Source organism: Orycteropus afer, unplaced genomic scaffold (genome assembly GCF_000298275.1).
Source record: "Orycteropus afer afer isolate SDZICR_OR568_19922 unplaced genomic scaffold, OryAfe1.0 scaffold00304, whole genome shotgun sequence".
NCBI classification, from domain to species: domain Eukaryota; kingdom Metazoa; phylum Chordata; class Mammalia; order Tubulidentata; family Orycteropodidae; genus Orycteropus; species Orycteropus afer.
In genome coordinates this window covers 811442-824546 of record NW_006921891.1, presented here as the reverse complement: position 1 = coordinate 824546, position 13105 = coordinate 811442, and the positions used below count along the sequence as shown (strand labels likewise).

Here is a 13105-nt window from a genome sequence, read left to right as displayed (position 1 = left end):
AGCCTTCTGGTTAGCAGTCAAGTGCCTTAGGCACTATGCTACCAGAGCTCTTTCTTTAAAAAGGACTTAATGTCAGTAAGAATGACACTTCTGTTCCTCTAAATAATAAATTATAAATCACCGTAAGAAGTGCCTTGTCCATCTGGTTTTTGTTTAGTTTATACCCATGTGAGCTTCTAGCTGTCAGTATATACACTATGGTTTAATTGCTGACCTTGGCCGTCAGGGCTCTGCAGGATCTGTCTCTGCCTCCCCTTCTGGTTTGGTCTTAGCACATCTCTCCTTGACCACTGCCTGTGACCATGAGGGCTGTGTTCAGGCCCCTGAATGTGTGATTTCAGGTGCTGCTTTCTCACTGGAATGTTCTCCCTGCCTTTGCTCCCCTCACCTTAAAAATGATTTCCTCAGAGGGGCCTCTAACAAATGGCCTGTTTAAACTTTGTATCCTTTCTGCAGTTGTCTGTCTCTCAATACCTATTATTTTTCTTCTGCACAATCACCACAATTTTAATTATATAAATTGTGTTATTACATGTATCCAGTTAGTCCTCAACTTACGTCATATTTGAGTTAGGACAAACCGCACTTATGACCATCTGTGTATTTTTATACATTGTATCATTAGTAATAGGTACTACATACAGTGTTGCAGCACGGAAAAGGACCAGACAACTCCCACTTATTTTCTGACTAGAAACGTCATTCCTATTCCCAGGGATAATCCAGATGATCCAGAACTTTCCACAAGTAGAATTATTACTGCAACTGACAAAATGCCAGTATCATCCTTTTTTTAATGGACATGTGTGTTTATATGTGTGTGTGTGTGTGTGTGTGTGTGAGTTGTAATGTTTCCAGTCCCCAAAGACAAAGATCAGATTTATAAACATACTGATAATAAAACTAAAAAGAAAAAACCAAGGCGTTCAATTTACGCCAGAACTGATTTACAATAGAGGCGTTACAATGGAGCCTTGGTATAAGTCAGCCAGTACCTGTATATTTAATGGTTTGCTTATCTGATACTTTGTTTGTTCTCGACTGAATACCCGTCTCTAGTAGTATACGATCAATGACTATCTGATGGATAAAGATGGAATGAATATATCTCTTTTGTTACTGCAGCACATGTTACTGTTGTTTTTGTTGTTGCTGTCGAGTCAACTCTGACTCATAACGACCATGTGTACAACAGAACGAAACCCCGCCTGGTCCTGTGCCAGCTTCCCAGCCCTGGCTACGCTTGATCCAGTTGTTTGAGCCACTGTGTCAGTCCATCTCGTTGAGGGTCTGCCTCTTTTAAACTGTCGCTCTACTTTATCAGGCGTGACGCCCTTCTCCAGACACTGGGCCCTCTTGATAACATGTCCAAAGTGTGTGAGACAAAGTCTCACCATCCTCGCTTGTAGGAGCCTTCTGGCTGTATTTCTTCTCAAACTCATAGCAACCCTACAGGACTGGGTAGAACTGCCCCACAGGATTTCCTAGACTATAATCTCCATGATAACAGATGGCCAGATCTCGTCTTCTATGGAAATGCTTGTGGGTTTGAACCACCAACCTTTTTGGTTAGTAGCCAAGCATAGAACCATTGCACCATTGGGGCTCCTTTACGACATATGCAAGTTACTTTAGTATTTGTGTTGATTTTCTCTTGTGATTTCTCTTTCTCTCATATCTCTCAGTGGGCACAACCTCACTGCATTCCTCTGCTTCCTCCTCTTTGCCCATTAAGTTAAAGGTATTAAATCCTTACCTTTATCTTGTAGAGCCGGGCTCCGATTTCTGCGAAACTTGTGGCCAATATGCTGTCGGTGGCCGGGGCGGATCACATCATCACCATGGACCTGCATGCCTCTCAGATCCAGGTATCGGCCGTGTGCTGCTTTCAGGTGCTTGTGATCAGGAGCTTAGGGGTGTGCTGAAATGCTGTCAACTTGAATCCTTTTGGGAACCACTTGACCTTGAGTTCCTCTAGACGACTCTGGGAAATCGTAGTCTTTACTGAGCTTGGAAATCTAGTTTGGTGTTAATGGACCCTGTTTCCAGCACCGCTCTGTCCCCCATCTTGCTGCCATAATACAGATCCCAGAAGAGCTGTGCTGCCTCCCAGTTCTGGAGGCGACAAGTCCAAATTGGAGTCTTGGCTGTGTCAGTTCCTTCTGTGGGGGTTCCTTTGCTGCTTAGAGATGCATCTGCCTCTGTTGTCACTTGGTGTCCTTCCTCTGTGTGTGTGTGTGTGTGTGTCTGTAGTTGTTTGCCCTTTTCATCAGGCAGTGTGCAGAGGGGATTAGACTTGGAAGCCAGGCTATGTCTGTAGGATGGCCTCATTAACATCACAACAGAGAGACCCTTCTTTCCACACTGGGTTGTATTAGAAGGTCCAAGGGTTAGGGTTTCAATGTTTGTTTCTGGGGGGTCACAATTCAATCCATACTGCCTCCCCAATCAGTTTTGGCAACATAGGAATGGCTTCTTGCTTAGAAAACAAAGCTGGTGCCTTCGAGTCGACCCCAGCTCCTAGCAGCCCCTCGTGTGTCAGAGCAGAGCTGGGCTCTGTGGCATTTTCAGGGGCTTATTTTTCAGAAGTCGGTTCCCAGGCCTTTCTTCCAAGGTGCCTGGGTGAGCGCAAACCTCCGACCTCAGTCAGCAGCCGAGTGCTTTAACTGCTGGCAACCGAGGGACTGCTTGGTGGTGAGCTCTATATAATTCCATCCTGACTTTGAGAAAATGATTAGAATGGCGCAGTCCTACTGTGTGTACTTTAACCTCTTCATAACCCAGCTCCTTCATCCACAAAACAGGCCAACTACACTGTACTCACTCTGTGGCATAAAGTGTAGGTAGTATTTGGTTTATAATTGTTGTTTAAGAAACAACAAATTCCACCCCTCCCTCCCCCTGCTGCCCTGCAAAGCCAGTCTTATTCCTCAGAAATCCAGACGGTCGTAAGAAGATATAACAAGTCCGAAAGGTAATGGATAGGTGCTAGTGGGCTTCTGGAACATGTCTGTCTTTTTATTTCCTTCTGTTATTGAGTCGTCTTCTTAATAAGAGATGTACATTTTATTTCATGAAAGAGGTTATCTCAAATAAAAAAGAAAAGCAAACCACCCCCCCCCCACTACTGTGCTCCTGTCCCCTGCAGGGCTTCTTTGACATCCCCGTGGATAACCTATACGCAGAGCCAGCGGTCCTGCAATGGATCCGGGAGAACATCGCCGAGTGGAGGAACTGCATCATCGTCTCCCCGGACGCGGGCGGTGCCAAAAGGTAATGCACACGCCGTACACTGCTGGCTCCTGCCTTGCAGGTTGAGGATCCTTTCCATACCAGGAAAGGTGGTTAAGGTGGCGCAGTGGTTAAAGTGCTCAGCTGCGGACAAAAGGTCGGTGGTTCCAATCCTCCAGCCACTCTGTGGGAGAAAGATGTGGCAGTCTGCTTCCATAAAGATGACAGCCTTGGAGACCCTGTGGGGCAGTTCCACTTTGTCCTCTAGGGGCGCTGTGAGTCAGAATGGACTCCATAGCAGTGGGTTTGGTTTGAGTTTTGCTTCCATGAAGATCGACAGGCTTGGAAACCCCCGGGGGCAGTTCTACTCTGTCCTCAAGGGCCGCTGCTGGAAGTTGAAATCAACTCCAAGATAACAAGTTTGGTTTGGTTTGGGTTTCCTCCCTGTAGAGAATGATGTGTGTTTTAAATTGTCGTTAGGCATCATGGAGTTGATTCTTACTCCTAGCGACCCCCATAGGGTCTTCCAGGCTGTAGTATTTACAGAAGCACTTCACTCGGTCTGTCTCCCATGGAGCCTCTAGGTGGGTTAGAATGGCCAAGCTTTTGAGTAGCAGCTGACCACTTAACCGTTGTGCTACCAGGGGTCCTGTCATGTTTTCAATTACTTAACATTTTATTTTGCAAATCAGTAGACAATCAACTTCTCCTTAGAAAAGAAATTTATTAAAATTGCATCATTCATGACAGAAAAGTTTGTCCTCAGCAAAGAATATGTGTATTTTTTTCTTTTTTTAAAGTAATGAGCCTAACTGGAAACTAAGGCTTTGAACTAATTAAATTAATTAACAACACATTTGACTGGGCTAGTCTTTCCTACCACCAAAATGAAACCAAACTCACTGCCATCGAGTCGGTTCCAACTCATAGTGACCCCCTTTGGGTTTCTAAGGCAGTAAATCTTTACAGAAGTAGAATGCCCAGTCTTCCTTCTATGGAGTGGCTGGTGGGTTTGAACTGCCAGCCTTCGGGTTAGCAGTCAGATGCCTTAGGCACTATACCACCAGAGCTCCTTTTTCCTACCACAAATGCTGGGAAATGGTAGCTAAAACAACACAGTTAAGAAAACAAATTGGTGTATGTGGCACAGTAAGAAAGAAAAGGAAATTGTGGAGGCCCAAAGGTGAAGAAGGGGCTGAAAGGCATATGCAGGGGTCTGAGGCAGGGGCAGATGGCAGGTGGGTGGGTATCAGGTATAGAAGGTGGCTTGGAGTCTAATGGTCATGTAGAGACGTCCATGAAGAAGGGAGGTGAAAGCAGACTTTTTCCTCACTGGTCCAGGGAAAAAAGCCAGGAAGCTGGTCTTTGCACCTGGGCCTTTGGATGGGGAGAGAAAATACCTCCCATGAGGAATGAAAGCTCAGAGCCTCTACCACCTGCAAATTTGCTATGGTGACCCGCGCGTGGCAGAGGGAATCCCTGTGCTGAGAAAATTCTCTGAAAAAGTGGTCCCAGGCTGCCAAGGCCCTTTCCAGGGAGAATTCCACGGCACGGGGCTCTGTAAGCACGCCCTGTGCAGGTCACAGAGAATCCAGAGTTAGCAAACAGGGAAGCAGCCTGCCGATACCGTGGCATCACAGAACACTGTGCCCGGGTATGAAAGAATCAAGTTTACAAATAAACTAAGGTAAAAGAAAGGATAGGAGCCTGCATGGTACACAGACAATTGTTGGGGCCTGCTGAAATTGGCACTGAGCGGCAGTTCTGAGGGGCTTTGCAGAGACACTCGGGATGACCAGGCCACCAGATGGTTAGACCCATGGCATACTATGGGGTGCGACTTGGTGACTCCAAGTGACCTTGTGGAGCTTTGTAGCTGCTCTCTGAAAAAACGGGGGAGAAGGTGAAATGGAGTCTTGAGGCCCAGTTAAAACCCAAACCAGTTGGCGCAGAGTTGACTCTGACCCCTGGCGCCCCCGTGTGTGTCAGAGCAGAACTGTGCTCTGCAGGTTTTCAACGACTGAGCTTTCGGAAGCAGAGCCCCAGGCCTTCCAAGTGCCCCTGAGTGGACTCGAACCTCCACTGTTTAAGTTAGCAGCCAAGCATGTGAACCGTTTGTACCACCCAGGAACTCCAGTGGCCAGGGAGGGGGCCTCCAGAAAGAACGGAGCAGAGGAGACCTTGGCCCACGGAGCCAGAAGGCAAGACGGTTCGCAGGTGTGAGCTGGAAGCCTGCTTCTGGAAGTGTGGATGAGGGTGGCTGGTGACTGTTGAGCTTTGGGACGTCTTTAAAATGCAAGTGCCCATGCCTGGCACCCAGCTGAAGACTCCCGAGCCAAGTGTGAGAGCTACTGAGCACATCGGAAAGCTGTCATGGAGCAGGGCATCGCGGCCTGATCCTTAGAAGAGCTGCCTGCCTGCAGCTTGTGGGACAGGCCTGCTTGGTTCCTGGCACTGGGGGTGGGGCTGCAGCTGCACAGGGGCCTCCGGCAGCGGCCGGAAGTGGCTGTTGACAGGAAGGAGACACGAGTAGATGAAGGGCGGAAGCAGGCACTTGGCTGGAAAAGCCCCCAGACGGCTGCGGGCGGTTAGCACACTACTGTGCCATGGTCACAAAATCGCCCTCCACCAGGACAGTGAGGCTTGGTTGCAGGGTGGCATCTGGTGGACAAAGCAGCGAATGTGGAAAATATTCTGGTAATTTCTACTAAAAGTCAAGTGCCATTACTTTGGACACTTCCTTGAGTGAATCTGCATTCCAGTATGGCTTGTCTTCTGGCCTGAGGGCAGGTTAGAGGTGGAGCAGTGGGGCAGGGGGCCCGTGAGCGTCAGAAGATGGAACTTTTGAGAAAATAACAGTTTAATTGAGCTCTGGTCTGTTTAGCTTACGGTTCACCCATTTAAAAGTGTGCAAGCCAGTGTTTTCTAGTATAATCAGAGTCGTGCAACCATCACCACTATCTAATTCCAGAGCATTCTATCACCCCAGAAAGAAACCCTCAACACATTAGCAGTCATTCTCCATTCCCCCTCCCCGCTCCGCTCCTGCCCCTGTCTCTACGAACCTACCTATTCTGGACACTTCCCGTGAACAGAAACATAGAACATGTGGCCTTTTATGACTGGAATACTTTTTCTTTAGCCAGGAAAATGATTTTGGCAGCTAATAAGTTAAAAGCATGATAGGTGCCACAAACTTGTGTGGCTTTTTCCTTTCCTGTTCCAACCCTGTTTCTTATACGTGGTCTCAAAATAGCATACATGCTTTTAGCAAAAAGTACAAACGAGTACGGTCCCCCGTTTCCTCCTCCAGATGCTGCTCTTCTTGCCACTGTCACAAATAGGTTATTCGCATAGTCTCGGGTTTCCTATGTTGCCGTGGCATTGGCTCCGACTCCTGGTGATCATGCAACAGGACAAAACGCCGCCCAGTCCTGTGCCGTCCTCATGATCGTTGGCATGTTTGAGTGTGCGGCTTTGGCTTTTGTGTTAGTCCGTCTCATGGAGGGTTGCCCTCAGTTTCAGTAACCTTCTGTGTTACCAAACATGATGTCCTTTTCTAGTGATTAGTTTTCCCCAATGATATATATCGCAATGAGATACATATTCAAATATACACCTCCTCTTTTTGCTTCTATGCAGATTTTCATTGTGTCTAAAAGAAAAACTGTTTCTCTTAGCATTGATTCCGTAGCTGTGCAATAGATATGCTCTGTTGTTTTCACAGCTGTGTAATACTCCATCGTGTGCACAGATATAATTCTTTCCATGATTTCCTGTGACCTACTCGTAGGTACTGTTGTGTATCTTGGCATGCTGTCCTGTGGCAGTATCCTTGCTCTCCCATTCTGTAGACGTGTGCAGTGGGATGTGTTCCTAGAAGTAGAATCATTGGGCCAAAGGGCACAAGCTAATGTAGTTTGCGTGGACAATGCCCCAGTTTGGTTTTTGAGAGAGCCAGCACAGCGGCCGTTCCCATCAAGCCTGGCTGTGAGTGGCTTTTTCTGCACAGTCCTGTTCACGCAGTGCATCCTCACATGTTTCCTTTCCAAGGCTGAATCTCTATGGAAGCAGACTGCCTCATCTTGCTTTCGTGGAACACTTGGTGGGTTCAAACCGCCCACCTTTGTGTTAGCAGCTGAGCACTTTAACCACTGCACCTTCGGGGCCCCTAGGATATACTGCTGCCTAAAACCAAACCAAACTCACTGCCATCAAGTCACGTCATCATATACTGTTAGGTGCCATCAAATCATTTTCAACTCATAGCAACCCCACGTGACAGACAGAAGTGTCCCATGGGGTTTACTAAGTTGTCATCTATGGGAGCAGATCACCAGGTCTTCTCCTGTGGAGCCACTGGGTGGATTCTAACCGTCCACCTTTTAGTTTGCAGCTGAGCGCTTAACCACTGTGCCACTATCTGCCAACCTCTACGTTTGAAAAAATGCCTCAGCAACCACCCAGAGTATATGGCTGGGGTTGAGGTGAGGTTTTGTTCAGGTGGAGCCCATTTGCCACACCCCTGCTAACCAGAAGGCTGGCAGTTCAAACCCACCAGCCACTCCTCGGAAGGAAGGTTGGGCAGTCTACTTCCGTAGTGATACCGCCTTAGAAACCCAAGGAGGGGTCGCTATGAGTCAGGTCTGACTGCGAGGCAGTGGGTTTGGTGGTTGATGCCTATGCTGCCAGGAAAGGCAAGCTTTTTACAGGGACATTTTGGAATTGTTCCCACCTCCCTTTTGTTCCCGCCAGTCTCTGCTCCACCTCATCACCCTCATATCCCTCAGAACACCCATGCAGGTAACTCAAGATATAGGGAGTTGTCATTACGTGTGGCTTACTTGCATGAAGCCAAAAATCATATTTCACCAAAGACAATGCGCATCTGACAGATTGGAGTGGGCTACTTTAGAAAAAGCTTTGAGGCTTGACTTGTTCCAGGCAAAACCCAGAGTGGCCACAAGAGGGCAGACGAAGTTCGCCGCGTGCTCCCTGCTCTGGGTACTTGTACTTCTGTATTTGCTGCCTCATGTGTCCTGCTGCCATTCACAGCTCTGTGAAGCCTTTGTAGTCTCTTTCCCTTTTCAATCGAGGATTTTAGTTGTTGTCATCAGGAAGGGTAACCAGGCTCCCTAGTCAGCCAGCCAGCCAATGTGCCAAAGTACACTCTTCCGTGTTAGCTGGAAATAGAGATCTTTCTATATGGAATTAAAGGGGCCTCACGTTCTGCCTCCTTTTCGTCTAAGTCTCTTGCTTGAGATAACGTCCTTGCTAATTCCGATGTTGAAAACAGGCAGTGAGGCCTGAGAGAGTTGCTGCCTTCTTTGGTCATATTGCCAAGGGGAGGTTTGAGGCTGTTCCAATACTGGCTGTGTTCAGAGTCCCCAGAAAGGAGGGGCAGGGGGACCCAGAGAGCCTAAGCCTCTTGTGCTGCCTCTCAGCAGAGCATACGTTGCGCACCATTCCTATCAGCCTTCTAGGATGACGTGTAGAATGGGATCTATTGTGGTGGGAAAAAAAAAAAAAAAAAAAAAAAAAACTGGCAAGTTCTTTAAAACTCAGTTTGGGAATGTTGCATCTTGCACTCACAGCCTGGAAATGATGGTGGGTGCATGGGTTCCACCATTGGTATTTTTTCAGTTGAATTGCATCGTGACCTAATGTTAGTAAGTTTTATCGCTTCAGTCCAATTTCCAAAGTAAAAGAAGTCCCTGGCTGGCACAGCTGGTTGAAACGCTGGGCTCTAACCAAAAGGTTTGAGGTTCACATCCACCCAGAAGGGACTTGGAGGAGAGGCCTGACAATCTCCTGAAAAACAAGCCACTGGGACGCGTGGGAGCGCCAAGAGTCAGGATCCACTGGACGCCGCCTGGTTTGGGTTGAAAGGAAAAACCAAACTGCAGCAGCTCGTGCCAAGCGTGGCCTCCCCACGCTCTCATTCGTCAGCTAGCTTTGCCCCTCCCATGTCAGAGGCTTTCTGAGTATGTGCCTTATATGGCAGAGGAACTGGACTTGCGTTTTATAGCCTCTCCTTAGGACCCAAGTGCAGCCCACCAGTCTGCAAATCACCAAACCCAACCCGTTGCCATGGAGTTGATTCTGACTCAAAGGGACTCTGTAGGACAGGGTAGAGCTGCCCCATGGGGTTTTCAAGGCTATAAATCTTTACAGCAGCAGACTGCCTTATCTTTCTCCCATGGAGGCTGGTGGGTTCGAACTGCTGACCTGTTGCTTAGCAGCTCAATGCTTTAAACACTCCATCACCAGGGCTCCTCTACAAATTACAGTGGAGGCTTTAACCCAGGACTTTTGTCCCTGCTAACTGCATCGTTCCTAAGGCACTTGACTGCTAACCAGAAGGCTGGTGGTTCAAACCCACCAGCCACTCCTCAGAAGTAAGGTTGGGCAATCCTACTTCTGTAGTGATACTGTCTCAGAAACCCAAGGAGGGGTCACTATGAGTCAGGGCTGACTTGATGGCACATAACAACCTGCTCAAATGCTTGTTCCTAAGTAGTTTACTTGAAGCTGTGTCTTTGAGTTTTCCAAAGTACCTGTGGACACTAACAAATTGCATATAGATTTTTCAGCCAATAGTTGTGTGGTCCAGGTTCCCTGGCATCCAGTACAGCTGCTATGAGTTCAAGGTCACATCACAAGTACCCTTCCACCCTGAATTGCTTAGTGCGTGTCCCAGCCTGCACCTGGCTTACAAATACAAAGGAGGTCAGGTTCTTTCTGTTATTTCACACGTGACTGGTTCCTGAGCTCCCAAGGTACAGTTTCCAGACCAGGTTTTTGTACTAGCTGCATTGAACATGGCCATCGGTGTCTTTATGCAGGGTGACATCGATTGCAGACAGGTTGAATGTGGAATTTGCCTTGATTCACAAAGAGAGGAAGAAGGCAAATGAGGTGGACCGGATGGTTCTGGTGGGTGACGTCAAAGATCGTGTGGCCATCCTGGTGGACGACATGGCCGACACTTGTGGCACAATCTGCCACGCTGCAGACAAGTAAGTGGGTGTTGTGGCACTGCAGACTAAAAGGGTCAGGGCATCTTGTTAAGGGGGAACAAAAGAGCAGCTTTTAAACATCAGGCCTGTTTTTTCTCAGTCATTTCTGGTGCCTTGGCAATAGACTTTTTGACCAAAGGAGATTCTAGGCCCGTTTGTTTTTATCATTATTTTCTTGATTGGAAAGAAACCACAGGCCCCTGTGGTAATGATCTCCACTTTCAGAGTTGAGCCTCGGTGTATTAAAAAGGCTCTGGGAAGGTGCCTCCCGGAAAGCCAAGGGCAGAAGGGAAGCCAGGCCTGTGGGCTTCTCCATGTTGGCGATGCCTTCTGCTTGGTCTGCCCTCCACTCAGCTTCCGGGGGATGGCGGGTTGCACTGTTCAGAACATGGGCCGCACCAGCCCGTGTGGCCGCAGGGCCCTGGCGCTGGGGCCGGGCCAAATTGAGATGCACTGAAAGGGTAACACGCATTAGGCTTTGAAGCGTGGCATGAAACAAAGAATGTCAGATAGCTCATGAGTGATGTTTGTGTGTTGCTTACACGTCAGAATATTTTGGCCCCATTGGATTGTCCCAGTGGTTCTCAGTTAGGGGTGATTTTTGCTTCCCCCCCCCCAGGGGATATCTGGAAATGTTGGGAGACATTTTTAGTCACACAGCTTGGGCGCGGGTTACTGTAGGTATCTAGTGGGCAGAGACTGGGGATACCAGTAAACATTCTACAGTGCACAGGTCAGCCCCCCGCAGCATCCATGATCCGGTCCCAAATTTCAATAGTGTGGAGGTTGATTTTATGGCTAATGAGGTGTTTTGCTAACACTTACAAAAAGGCTGAGGAACGTGAGTACAATTTATTTCACACATTTCCTTATGGAGCACAACTCTTTTTCTCACTAGGGGAGAGTGTTTCTAGAATAGTCCGGTTCACATACTGAATTGTTGATCTTCCATTTTACAGGTTACTCTCAGCTGGAGCTACCAAAGTCTATGCTATCCTGACCCATGGGATCTTCTCTGGACCAGCCATTTCCAGAATAAATAATGCTGCCTTTGAGGCTGTGGTCGTCACAAACACAATTCCGCAAGAGGACAAAATGAGACACTGCTCCAAGATTCAGGTACCGTCTGCATTGTGGGAGGAGCTGAGCAGCGAGGTCCCTGCCTCCAGTCCCTTCTGTGTGTAACTGCCTGGTGAGGCACATGTGGGCAGAGGCTGCGGTGTCTCCTAACATGAGGCTCTCAGTCCTGGGAGATCTCTGACTAATCCAGGCCTTTAGAAGTCACTGTTTGCTATTTGGAAACAGGGAGGGAATGAAATTGCCATAGAAAGCCAGTAAGAAGCAGGCTACACTCGGGATCTTCCAAACCTTGCTCCCCTTGTCCTCTCGACTAAATGTCCACAGGCTTGAAATAGTGCAGAGAGATTGAGTTCCCATTTTGTTTGTTCATCACTGTGAACGCCAGCAGGTTGCTTCATCACCTTTGTTCCCATTGGGAGGGCATGAAGGTGGAGCAAAGTGATCCTTAAATGGTTGGAGAGAAACCATTGGTGTGATACAAAGAGACCCATTTGAAAACGGTCAAAATAGCTCTACCTTATAGTTTCATCATGCCTGATAAGCCGTAATTTAGGGTAGAAGTCAGTAAACTATGACTGGGCCGAGTCTGGCCCACCTTTTGTTTTTGTAAATAAAGTTTTATTTGAACATGGCCATACCCATTCATTTATGTATCATCTGCCATTGCTCTTACGCTACAGCTCAGAGTTGCTTGTTTGTGACAGAGGCCATCTGGCCCACAAAGCTGCAGGGATTTATTGTCTGGTCCTTGACAGAAAAAGGAGTTTGCTGGCCCCAGGTTTGATAATCACAGGCCTGCTCTGCAAACAAGACAAGTCAGCAGCTTTTCTGAAAAAAAAGAGGAAAACCTTCCATATAATGATGGAGTGAAGTTTGATTTAAAACCAGTAAACGCCCCAAGACAAGAATGATTTTGGATAACATTGACCCTGAAAGCCCTTTGAGTCCAGGCATACCTCAGAGGTATTATGGGTTCAGTTCCAGACAACAAATACTGCAATGAAGTGAGTTGCACGAACGTTCTGGCTTCCCAATGCATACACAGCTTTGTGTACACTGTACTGTAGTCAACTGAGCGTGCAACAGCATGATAAAAAAATTTGAAATATTGTGACAATGCCCAGAATGGGACACAGAGACACGACCTGAGCACATGCTGTTGAGAAAACAGCACTGATAGACTTGCTTGAAACACAACCCAAAAAACCATACCCACTGCCATCGAGTCAGTAAAGTGGCCACAGACGTTTGGTTTGTAAAAAAAAAAAACACACACTATTTGTGAAGCACGATAAACGAGGTATGCCTGTGTTTAGTGTCCTGTGTGCGAGGAGTTTAGTATCTAGGCTCTCAGGGCTTTTGTGACTGTGACCATGACACCTCACTTTCCTCTTTCCTTTGTTTTTTCCTGTTGGTGTTTAGGTTATCGATATTTCCATGATCTTGGCTGAGGCCATTCGAAGAACGCACAACGGTGAATCTGTGTCTTACCTGTTCAGCCATGTGCCCTTATAACTCTCCGTTGCGATGTGTTGAACACGCCCACTCTGACTTTTTTGTCTGTCTGTCTGTTTTTTTAGCTATAGAACTAATAATTACAGGATCATGAATAGTAAAGACATCAGATTGTTGTTTTCTCTGAGATTCATTTTGTCCCCCTTTGAAAACTTGAGACCACTCATTTCTGGTTTTGGTGGGGGAGAGTGGTTGTTTGGCTTTTAAATGAAAGAAAAGTTTGTGTCATCTTAACTTGTTCTGATAGGTGATCTTCTCCT

The 13105-nt window shown here is 47.4% G+C and overlaps 1 protein-coding gene across 1 annotated transcript in view; it reads left to right on the top strand.

Moving 5' to 3' along the window:
* PRPS2 (phosphoribosyl pyrophosphate synthetase 2) overlaps nt 1–12845 on the top strand; it is a 47060-nt gene extending 34215 nt beyond the window's left edge. The window contains exons 3-7 of the mRNA XM_007951631.2: nt 1770–1868; nt 3149–3273; nt 10077–10250; nt 11210–11369; nt 12753–12845. Of these exons, the coding sequence (XP_007949822.1) occupies nt 1770–1868; nt 3149–3273; nt 10077–10250; nt 11210–11369; nt 12753–12845 (651 nt within the window). The remainder of the gene's footprint in view (nt 1–1769; nt 1869–3148; nt 3274–10076; nt 10251–11209; nt 11370–12752) is intronic.
* The last annotated feature ends 260 nt before the right edge of the window (nt 12846–13105 follow it).